Source organism: Tenebrio molitor, chromosome 9, assembly GCF_963966145.1.
Source record: "Tenebrio molitor chromosome 9, icTenMoli1.1, whole genome shotgun sequence".
NCBI classification, from domain to species: Eukaryota; Metazoa; Arthropoda; class Insecta; order Coleoptera; family Tenebrionidae; genus Tenebrio; species Tenebrio molitor.
This window is the reverse complement of record NC_091054.1, coordinates 11113745-11125950: the sequence shown is the minus strand read 5'-3', so window position 1 is coordinate 11125950 and position 12206 is coordinate 11113745. Positions and strand designations below refer to the sequence as shown.

The 12206-nt window shown below is 37.2% G+C and overlaps 1 protein-coding gene across 1 annotated transcript; it reads right to left on the bottom strand.

Moving 5' to 3' along the window:
• Window positions 1-6021: 6021 nt before the first annotated feature.
• On the bottom strand, window positions 6022-11745 carry LOC138138215 (juvenile hormone esterase-like). Its single transcript, XM_069058012.1, has 6 exons — window positions 11475-11745; window positions 8087-8212; window positions 7275-7980; window positions 6891-7223; window positions 6706-6838; window positions 6022-6653 (listed from the first exon to the last, which is right to left on the bottom strand). The coding sequence occupies exons 1-6, from the start codon at window positions 11691-11693 to the stop codon at window positions 6467-6469; spliced, it is 1704 nt and encodes a 567-aa protein (XP_068914113.1). The 5' UTR covers window positions 11694-11745; the 3' UTR covers window positions 6022-6466.
• Window positions 11746-12206: the final 461 nt, after the last annotated feature.

The window sequence follows — 12206 nt, the reverse complement described above, 5'->3', positions numbered from 1 at the left end:
AATTTTAAATTTTCATTGTACGTTGTGTTGTGACCTGACTGACCTTAGTGCAGAGCTGCAGGAGTAACTGTATAATATTTCAGGATATTTCACGAGTGATAATGAGCCTGACGTTTTCAAATGCAACCCACACTATATTTCCGAAAAAAGCTGGCTACTGAAATTAAAATGTCCGGCTTTTTTTGAAAATGTATCGTGGGTTGAATTTATTATTCCGTCAGGCTCATTATCACTCGTGAAATACCCTGTGTAGATTTATACAGTGCATTTTTTTTAACTGTTGCCATAGGGAATTGCATGGTAAAACTTATACCCCCTGTTAACTTTTGTTCTGATGAAAATATTCAAACCATTTTTGGAACAAAGTTGAAAGATTTTTTAAACTATCGGATAGATTACAATTCAATATCCTAAACTGTCGAAAAAGTTGTGAAAAAAATATTTGTACCACGCCGGAATAATAGTACGTCGAGCGGCCGCCAGAATAGCGTCCTTGTCGGCTCAACCAGCAACTGCCTATCCCCACTTTTGATTTTTGTCAGTTTCATTTAAAAAATAAATAGCGAGATCTTCTGCTGGCTATGATTAAATTTCTTTATAAAAAAAACAAAACGTAAAAACGTTAACGCACAAATAATTCAACACATTAACAGAAATTATCAAAGGAATTGTTCGAAATGTTTTTCTTCGACTATTTTGTAAAGGGTATGATTTAATCAAGCACCAAATTAAGCTCTTTTCAGCCACAAGATAATCTAGTTTCTTTCCAGAATAACTAATCTGTCACCAAAGTGGGTGCACCAAACTATTTCAATACGAATATCTGATTATTAATTTACGGCCACCACTAAATATGATTGGTTGCTAAATAATCTAATGTGTCTCAAAAATATCTAATCTGTCACCAAATTGTGTACACCAAACTATTTCAATGCGAATATCAAATTATTTATTTCCGGTCATCACTAAATGTAATTGGTTACTCAACAAATTACTGTGCCTGCAGAATATCTATAACACAAGTCTGCACTGATTTCAATGTTTGCATAAAATTGACAGTTTTTGAACAATTTCGACCCCCTGATTACGAAAATGAGTTTAGTTTTGCGCTATCACGTCTAGTTTTTTCACAAATCGTTTTTTCTTAAAATTGAAATGTTCACCTAGAATGAATGAATTATTTCAAAATTTCGATATTGTAATATCGGACAACAATATGGATATTCAAAATTTCCTTGTTTTATTTGCGAGTGGGACTGCCGGGCACGAGACAAGCATTGGACTCAAAAAACGTGGCCTTTAAGAACTAGACTTGTACCGGGAAGCAATAATAAAAAATAATTTAGTTCTATCCTAAAAAAGTAGTATTAGGTACCACCAATGCATATCAAACTTTGTTTGATGAAGCAATTTCTAAAACCTCTTGATGAAAATGGACAATGTTGCAAATATTAATGTACAAAGTTACCAGATCTCTCCAATGCCAAATTAAACGAGGTTAGGACCACAAATAAGATCTTTGTACAAAGGTAATGATTTTCAAAATTCTATGAATGTTGTTGAAAGGAATGCCTGGACGGCATTTAAGAATGTCATAGAAAAATTGCTTGGAAATCACAAAGATGAAGACTACGAAAATATTGTAAGAATCATGTTTAAAAATTTTCACATTTTGGGATGTAATATGAGTTTGAAAATGAATTTCCTCTTTTCGCACTTAAATCTTTTTCCTAAAAATCTTGGTGCTGTTAGCGAGGAACAAGGGGAACGTCGTGACCAAGATATAAAACAAATGGAGAGGTGATATCAAGTAAGATGGAGCGTATCAATGATGGTAGACTTTTGCTGAATGTTACAGCGCGTTGTACCCAAACAAAATATACAGCAGGCAATCAGTTAAAAGAAGTTTCCTCACAAAGCGTTAAAGATGCCATTCTCATAAGGAATAAAAAATTTAGTTAGATTATTATTATTAACCAAGAATTATTATAAACATCTTATTTTCCTAAATAAATTGCTTAATTTTTTTTTGTTAATTGTGAAAAAACCTGACGTGATACAAAAAAATGAATTGTATTTTTGTAATCAGGGCTCCAATGTTATACAAAATCAGTTATCAAAATCGAAACATCGATTAAAAAGTTTTGTTTTGCAGGCCTGTGTAATCTATCACCAAATTGTAATTATTAAAGTATTTGAACACGAACCTTGGTTTATGTGTTTCGTCATCAGAAGAAGAAATCAAACATCAAAAAATAGTTTGAAGCGTCCCCTATTTAATTTATAATTTCATTTATTAAGGGTCCTTAAATTAGGGCAGTACTGAAAACAACAAATACTAAGTATACCTACTTATAGCAAAATACAAAATATATTTGTAATAAAATATAAGTGATACAAATGACAAAAATAAATTATTATTATTGTATAATAAGTGCCGGCTTAGATTTGGTAGGGCGTCCCCTCTTTCTTTTCTGGCCAATGGGCACATTTTTGGCTTCAAGTGGCGGACTTGTAAGTTTGAGACGTATTGCTAATCCCATAACATGTTTGCACATATAGTGTTTATAAAACATACGGCAGTCACATTTTCCATCTGTCCAGTTACTATTTAGGGGCAAGGCCACTTCCCACTTGCTGAAGAATTGTTTCTTGTACTCGTTAAAGTTTGTCCATTTGTTTTGAAATTCTTCGATTGTTTCAGCCTTTCCACCAGGTACGTCATAGTACTTAAAAACATCATCGCTGCCTGTCAACACAAGTTTTTTTCGCAATTTAGCCCATTGGTAGGATCGAGTCCACTCTCTTAGGGCAAGCGTTGGCGTTGTTGCAAAAACTCTATTTTCAGCTGAGGTACTCGAATATTGCGTAGACCAATGATTTACCATCTCGGTAGCAACGACCAAAAAACGTGATATCGGAAAACGATCACGAAGAGTGTGTTCGTCTTTTATGACTCTATTGAACGATTCTAGGGCATTGTTCGTTGCCGGCGATCCTAGATTAACTCCCAAATACCAATTACGGTTCTGAATAAGCCATTGTTCTTCAAAATATTTTATGAAATCTGTCTCACTGTGCCATTTTAGCAGAAATGCTTTTGCCGCCAAGCTGAATATTTCAGGATCAGTAGCTGCTTGCAGAGAATCTACATCATCCAATAGTTGTTTCTGGACCTCCTTTCTTGTCACTTGTTCCACGCGGGCTTGGATCTTTCGTTTGGCGTGGGCCCAGCACATCCTCACCGTGACTTCCGCACCAAAAATTTCTACAAAGGCATTCTGGATAGCTTTGGACGCATCACAAACCAAAACATCTGGTTGTAGACTGCATGAGAATACACTTGAAATATTAGTTTTTAGTGCATCAAATAACATTTTGAAATCGTCTTTTTCCTCAGAAGTTGCCACTCCTAAACAAAACGGGTGGAATTTTTTATCTTTGTCTGTACTTCCAATGACAAACACTGGAAATCCCTGCCACACCAACTTGTATGTGGCATCTGCATGAATTATTTTCACACCACAAGCTAATTGCAACAGAAATTTTGTTGATAGCGCAAATCGAAATTTAGGTGAATCATTTTCTTCAATCTCATACCTAAGAACATAAACTTCATCGTCATCTTCAGGAACAGTTGAATGCGACGATAACCAAGCCTCTAGTTCACCGAGACTAATGGTTGGCTTCCCATATTTAGAGCGACGTTGGTCATATAGGTAATTTCGTAATTGGGACATTTTTGGCAGTTTAATGCCTTCAACTTTAGCTAAAGCACTCATTATGGCTTTTGGTCTGAGATGCAAGTCAAATAATTTATTTATTTCTTCTTTGACTTTAGGACAACCCATAATTAGAGTGCGTTTTTGATTCGTGATCGTGATCACTGTCTGTACGATACATTAAAACGGCATCCGAAGCTGCGTCAAAAAGCAAGTAAATCTGCGCCGCACATTGAGGTCCTTTACGTTTAACTTTGTTACATCTATAATATTTTTTCATACCTTCCTCTACTTCATGTTTACGCAAAGATGACCATGTATTTGCTGTTTTGATGGCTTCTTCGGCATCTTTTATACTCTCAAACTTTTCCACAAATATCCACACTTTATTGTCTGACCGTTTTTTCTTTGGCAGCATAACCGCCTCATCCTCCAAGTCGCCCTCTTCGCCCGAAGAAAGTAAAGGCACTTCATTTTGCACGGCTACTGAACTTGTCGATGGAATTGCGACACCTTCACAACTGCTTGATTCCATGTTTTAGATTAGAAACAGTCAGAGACAAAAGCTTAATTTGTAACAACGAAATATTGCAGCATTTGCAGCTCAAAACAGATGTAAACGGGTGTCAGCTGAATGAAAAAGTACTACGCACGCGTTGGTGTTGTCGCCACCCGTTCTCCAGTGCATTTTTCATTAAATTTGCGAATCAAAACTATAAAATGATCAGCACTTTCTATTTTTTGATTACTTGGCAAATTATTTGCTGCTACCATACTGGTGACGACTGCAGAATAAAATATACATCGTTATCACGTGCTGGAAAAAGTGACGTGAATATGTTATTTGGTGACAAATCACTAATTTTGGGGACACATTGGTTATTTTAGTGCAAATGTATATAATTTAAGAACAAAACTGATTTTGGGCGGCATATAGAATGTGCTCAACTATTTATTGAGCAATTAGATTGCTGTTAATTTGAAGACAAATGTAAGGAGACAGTTTAGTTAATTCGAGATAAAAATAAATTTATGGGATTAAGTTAGTTAGTTAGGGTCTTCGGTTTGATCACAAATTAATATTTTGGTGCTAGTTTAATTTATCCCCTTTTGTAAATGTCGCACTGGAATGGAATTTGGTCAGGTTGAGCCGATAGGGACGCTATTCTGGCGGCCGCTCGACGTACTATTATTCCGGCGCGCTTTAAAATATTTTTTCACAACTTTTTCGACAGTTTAGGATATTGAATTGTAAACTATCCGGTAGTTTAAAAAATCTTCCAACTTTGTTCCAAAAATGGTTTGAATATTTTCATCAGAACAAAAGTTAACAGGGGGTATAAGTTTTACCATGCAATTCCCTATGGCAACAGTTAAAAAAAATGCACTGTATAATATAAACCATAAAGACACGACAAATATTGTAAGTTTACAGATTTAATACGTAATTCTCAATTATATGGCTTCAACAATTCATCTATTGGAAAAATTTGTGTAGCAAAATGTGAAGAGGAAAATGGACAAATTGCTATGCTATATTGCTATGAAAACTTGTGTTGTGTTCAATATCATCGTCAAGAAAATTGAACTTAAACATCCAACCCTAACCTCACAAATTTTGCCAGAGTGTACCTCTAAAAGCGGACGTATTTGCTGTTTCTATTGATGTTTATTTAAAAACAGCATTGGATTTAAATAATACTAATTATTTATGCCTTGCTCCTTATTCCTCCAAGTACTAACATCCATAATGATATATTTTTTGTAGAATAGGTACATATTACTTAAAATCAGTAAGGAGCATCATAGAAGTTTTCAGTTCTGTCGTGCGGTCTTAAGCACACACTCTTTTTTTTTGTCTCAAATGTCACGAGTTTCATCAATTCATGCTTGTCGAGATCTGGATGGGTGCCTCAAATTTCCAAAGCACGAGTCGCCACTGGCACGAGAACACCAGGAAACCACCCAATGAATAAAATATCTCAGAGAGATTATTTCGTGTTGTGGAGCTAATGAGACCTGTGATTCTCTCCTGTTTCTCAAATCACATTCCGCTTCATAAATTCGGCCTCCAGGGACAAGTTTTCTCTTTTCGCGACCCCTAAATAACAATTAATTGCTTGCTGTATGGCGCAATCGATATCTCCCCCAACAAATTGGAAACAGAAGTCGTCAGATCGTCATCCTCAACAGATCGTGTTATACAAACGTGTAAAATGAGACTCGACCCGATTTTTTCAGGGGGACCGAGATCTGGCAATCAGGGTGGTCAGTTTCTACGAGAAAAGCAAATGAGAGACTTGTTTTACGTTTTATTACAACACAACTGACGTTTATACAAAAGTAAGAGCTAAATAAATTACTCCAATCTTAAAACACAAATTGTAGCTTTATGGCCTAATCGATACGAAGAGAATCGGGACACGTCCTTGAAAAAAAGCAGAATGTCGCTAATAACGTTAATAAAAATCGGAATCGTAAATCTTCGATCGCCGTTCCTGTCTTTATTTTAAAATTTACGATGACATTTACCACTCAGCATAAAAACATTATACATGATGATTGTTTTCAACGTTAACCGTAAGATTTATTGGATCGAAACTTTTTCAATACAACTTTTACGAAGTTTTATAGGTCATAAATAAACTATTTTTAGTATTAGAAAACCATCGTTATCTATTAGTGCAGACTTTTAACAGAATACATCAACGTCGTAAGTATATCGATGTCCATTCGCACAAAAATTAACGCGACTTCTGGTCCGCGTATTGACTCAACGGAAACAGTTTCGTCCATTCGGCGTATCTCTTCTCGTTTAGTTTCTCGTTCAGGACCAGTTTGTTCCCGATGTCTAGATACTTCTGGCTTTTGGTGGTGTAAGGCTCCCATTTGGCGCTGTCCAACTTGTCGCTGGTCTCAGGAATTGGATTGCTGCAACAAGAAAATGAAACAAAAAGACAATCACTCCGGGCGTTGCAAGTACCCAGACTTGGCAAAATTTGACAGCAGGAGAGTAAATTTGTTCACGGTCTGAGTCTCCGGATCCGTATCCTTGAAAATGGGGAACAATTTCTGGATGTAGAACATATAGATCAGGTCATCGGCGTGGACCACACCTGGAATTGGTACAATAATCACCCAGAACCGTACCAGACTTGGACAGAGTACCGAAAGGAGTGGTACCGTTGCTGTCGGGAAGATAGAAGTGACTGTAGCGTCCTTTGTAGTTGAACCTGTAGTAGTAGACCGAGTGATTGCTTTTCTCCGAGAGCAATTCTGCTGCCCTGTTGACCCCAAAACCAACGATCGCGTCGGAGTAGAGTTGAGCCAACCCTGGCAAAGACGAATTGTCTAAAGCTTTGTCGTTCAAGTAGAACTTCTTGAGCGCATCGCTCACAGTCTTGGAGTTCTCCGAGTCTCTGTCGTAGAGGAAAGCAATAGGAGCGACCTTCTGGAAGTCTTCCCCCATTTGCTTCTTCAGTGTTTCGTTGGCCAAAACATCTAGAATGAGAGAATCAGTCGTTTGGGAGTTTCATTTTTAACCAAGATTACTGAAAGCTCTTGCCGCGAACTCGTCGGTGGTCAGTCCAATCATAACTGGAACTTTGGCGAAGTCCCCCTTTTGGATGAGCGCGATCGGGTGCGCCGTCAAAAATCTCTCTTGTCCGAAATCCCCTTCGATGACTGGATGCCAAATGATGACAGGATCGTCACCAAACTCGACAAATTTCAGATGGGATTCCCCTAACTGGTCGGCTGTCCTAGTTTTCAGACATTTGATAATGTTGGCGGAAGTATCATCAACGCAGTCCAACACTTTCGCCTGTTTCTTGGCCAGATCGAGCTGGTCGTGGGGAATAGGAATCTGTCCCAGACCCGAGCCGCTCATGATGATGGCGCGATGGAAGAGACCCCGGGACATGGGGGACACCAAGTGGAGGGTCGCGGCGATGGCCCCGGCGCTGTATCCCGTGAGAGTGACCGCATCCGGGTCTCCCCCGAAACTGGCGATGTTGTCTTTGACCCATTTTAAGACGAGGACTTGATCTTTGAGGCCGTTGTTACCGGGGGCCTCTTTGTCGCCGGTGCTGATGAAACCGAGGGCTCCTAGTCGGTAGTTGAAGGTTACGAGGACGACGTCCTGGTCCAGGATGTACTGAGGGCCTAGCCAGTTGCTGCCGCCGCCGAGGCTGTGGAAGCCGCCGCCGTGGATGAAAACGATCACGGGACGTTTAGGTTGGTCGCTGCCCTTAGGGAGCTGGAAGATGTTTTCTGTGTTATCGACAAGAACGCCGCAAAGCCGTTAAAATGTATTTTGAGCGGATTGGGGCCCTGTCGGGGTGAATTAGTCCTGATTGACTTACTTTCGTTGTGTACACGTTGAGGAAGAGGCAGTCTTCTGATGTGGCCTCATCAGTACGGTGCGGACACAGAGGCCTGTCCTGTGTTGCGTTGTAAATGCTTTCCCATTTGTCCGCAGGAACCGGTGGCTGCAACAACGTCGGTGACATTTTAGGCCACAAGATCAACACCTTTTGTATATTTCTTTTTTTTTTATTTATCTACAAGAATTTTTGTAGAATGCTCATCTACAGAATGGAATATAACAAAAATGCTACAGCAGAATTTTCAAGAAAAAATATTTCCGTTCATCGAATAGTTTCCATACTACATACCAATTGCAGACATTTTTTTAAATTATACAGGGTGTCTCACCTAAGATTTTCGAGCCTAATATCTCCGTTATTTACCAACGGATTTTTATGAAATTTCAAATGCAGATATTTTACCGTGTGAGCAACAAGTACTGATTGAGTTGACAATAAATTCTGGTGATTTTTGGTGACTTTTATGTCATGTTCCAACGAGAAAACCATTTTATTAATAAAAGATTACAAAAACCAAGACGTTTAAATTTGAAATGTATACCAGCTGTTAATAATGTCAATAAAACAAACCGAAATAGGTACAATTCACGGTTTTATAATTTTTTTTTTGCCAACTGAAACAGTTATTGTTGCTCACCCTGTAGATCGTGAAGGGTCAATTAGTAATTTTAACACATGTTTCCTTTATCGAAAATTATGCGCGATTATTATTAGATTGTTAAACATTAAAAAATAAGGGTCTACACAAACAATTAAGTAAATCACTTGTCTGATTCAACGAAAAGATTAGATTTTGTCATTAAAAATTTAATGTAAAATTTGAAGGTATTTGAGCAGTTATCTTTTAAAACAATTGGTGATTAATTAACAAGCAACATTTTGTACACTTTAAAGTCTGTCAAAATTGGTCGCGCTTTATTAGAAACGTCAAATTGTGAAAATTTATTGAAAATACTCTAAAAATAGACTACAGCGCCAGAAATTTCAATATTGTTGAAAAAGGAAAAAAAAATGCCTATGGAGAGTGTCGTAAGAACTTCAATGACACAGTTCGTTTTCTCGTGGAACACTATCCAAATGTAGGCTTTACAAAATGTAAGGTTAAGAGAGTCGTCAATTTATTTGAAGACACAGGAAGCGTACGTCAACTAAATTACCTTGCTAAAATATCCCGATCGTGTTTTAGTCCTTTATGGAAGAATTAAAGCATCCAGTATAATAAATTACGTCCAAATGTTGTCTTTAACTTTGTAAGTGTTTGTAAGGTTAGCAAGATAAACGTCAAATATGTCACCTGCGCTTCTGCAAAAAGGGATGACCAAAATTCTGCAAAATTGCGCGTTTGTTTCATACGCGTCTACGTTTTTGTATTTGCAGCCACGTTTAACACAGTTTTTTGCTTTTTTCTTGCAAACCATACGTCTTTCAAGGACGAGTTTTTCCCTACAGCATTTTTTATTAACGATCAATTTTTTATGTAAATCTAATTGATTCAACATTTTAAAAAGGCATGTAAAAATTACGTTTTTAAGGCTTGGGTGATTGCGTTAATTGGATTTTATTCTTCACCGTCTAAAATATCTGCATTTTAAATTTCACAAAAATCCGCTGGAAAAAAACTGAGTTATTAAGCTCGAAAGTCTTAGCTGAGACACCCTGTATCTATCATTTATTCCGCTATAAATTAAAAACTGAAAGAATATACTGCCCCTATTGATAAAACAAGAAAACAAAAAAAACATTTGTTGAAATAAAAAAAATGTTTTAAATTAATGCTGACTATATTCATCAACACCAACTACCTATCTGCAAGAATAGCATAATAACATATTTTTTCTACTCCTATGTTTAAAACGCCATTTATCGCATATGTTTCCATGACGCTAAATGATCTTTTAAATACACCTTGACAAGATGTGACTTCGTGCGTTTTAATCACGAGGTGAAGTTAGCAACAGGCTTTTTAATCACGCTCTGGTCTTTTTAATAGCAAAAATCATGTAAGTCATGTGTCATTCAAAATGAAGTTAGTTGTCACTTGTCAATTGACGTTTATCAGGTTCGGATTTTATGTTTAAATTAACTTTGAATAAAGAAGTTTTGTGTTATATTTGCATTGTTCATTTGGGCGTAGAAAAAGTATAGTATGCAACTCGTTTATAAACTTCCTAAGACACTCTTTTATTAACACTCGTTCCGCTCTTACCTAATAAAACTCGTGTATAAAGTGCCGTTTATAAATCTTGTTGCATAATATACTATTAATTGTAATCAGACAATTTTAAACGGTTGAAAACCATATTTTCACATGAATTTTATTGAAAAATTCATCTTTAGTTCAGACAAAATACAGGTGTCCTGCAGGTGTAAATGCATGTCAAAAAAAAATCGGTAGTTGGTAACGATGAATACAAGTTAAATACATTTTTTTTTCTATACTAAGGTCAACGTAACATTTATTTATCTGCCCCGCCCATTACATTTTCTTAGTTATAAATCAAATAGGTTGTTAAGACGATCTGATTTACACAGAAAAAAAATTCTGACATTCGAATTGTCTTAATGACATTTTATTTGTTTAAATCTAAAACAATAATTGTGGACTTGACAGCAAAATTCTAACCTTAACTTTTTTACGTGGCAATGAAAAATTATACAGATTGAATCTGGCTTTGATTCTCATTGGTCAAGTTATGTGGGCGGATCAGATAAAAAGTTATAACGACAATACTATATAGTAAGTCTTTGTTTTCGAGATATAAAGCATTGAAAATTGCTCCAAATTTTCAGTACGCTACTGAGTTGAAGTAATTGAGAAAAAAGAAAAAGATACTGGAAATTTCGAGCAAATTTTCAATGTTTTATATCTCAAAAACAAAAAGACTTTTACTAGAGAAAAAATTTGTATTTAACTTCTATTCATCGTCGCCAACTACCGATTTTTTTTGACATTTCGAAGACATCCTGTATATGAATACAAGAGACAAATATTTTAAAATGCAGAAATATTTCAGTGGATATTGAATCATAAATGAGTTGATAAAGAAGAATATTTTAGTATACAGGTACGTGATATGGAATATAAAGAATATAAGGAAAAAAAAGTAGGTAACGTAAATCTATAAAATATGCAATGGATGTGTGACAATATTAAGGGAACGCATTTTGCGGTGAACATGAAATGACATAAGTGACCTTGTCCCCCTTGGAATAATCTGAGGGAATCTGAGGATCAGTGATGGCTTTAAAACTGAATCTAATTGAACGAAATGAATCCTAATTATTATTAATTGTGAGTATGAAATGTGTAACCGATTCATGCGAGGTGCCGCCACCGCACTTTGGGCATTTTCAGCGTCCTCACCTGAAACCTTAGATCTTCGGTGGGGGCCTTGGCGTAGCGGATCCCCCTGAACGCTGAGATCTGTTTGCCCAGCCTCGAGGCCAAGATCACCCCCTGGATCTGTCCGAGCGGCGTGTTGACAATGGGTCTTTCGGCGTTCTTCGTGGCTTTGGGGTCGGGGTTAGGGTAAGTAAAGGCGGCCCCAATGAGTAACACCAGAGGTAAAAACTGACGGAACATCGTGTTTTGGCGCGATCTCACGGCGAAACTGAAAAATGACGTTAACCTTGCCGCCTTTTATAGAGACGGAACGAACGGGGGGCGCGCTCTTTTAATTGAATAATTCACAGCGACAATCCGATGAAAACAACAATGAAATCGAGGCACGGGCCCGGATTTTGTCGCCGCCGGCTCGACAAGAACGGGGAGGAATGGTCAAGGACGCGGGGGCGGCGCGTTTCCGGGCCAAGTCCGGGGGTGAGGGTGGGACGATGGAGTCGTCACTGACCTATAAAACCACTTATCCTTTTAAACATTTAATTGTTATGGCTCGGTAAAATTCCCAATTGGATACAACTCGCCAAATTAGAAAATTGGCTATTATTCAAACCGGCATGACAATTTAAATAAATTATATTGATAAAAGTTTCCTATGCATTTAGATTCTGGAACATCCTTCCATTCGGAACGCCGCGATTTGTCAACCTGCAATTATTTAATCGTCCGCAAATTAGAAAACTTTTTTAAATCGAG

Excerpts from the sequence above, each read along its gene's own strand:
- LOC138138215 (XM_069058012.1), bottom strand. The coding sequence starts at position 11,693 with ATGTTCCGTCAGTTTTTACCTCTGGTGTTACTCATTGGGGCCGCCTTT. Across the intron at positions 7,981-8,086 it reads TCAACGTGTACACAACGAAA|CTCCCTAAGGGCAGCGACCA; the intron begins GTAAGTCAATCA and ends AACATCTTCCAG. Across the intron at positions 6,654-6,705 it reads TCAAATTTTGCCAAGTCTGG|CAATCCAATTCCTGAGACCA; the intron begins GTACTTGCAACG and ends TTCTTGTTGCAG.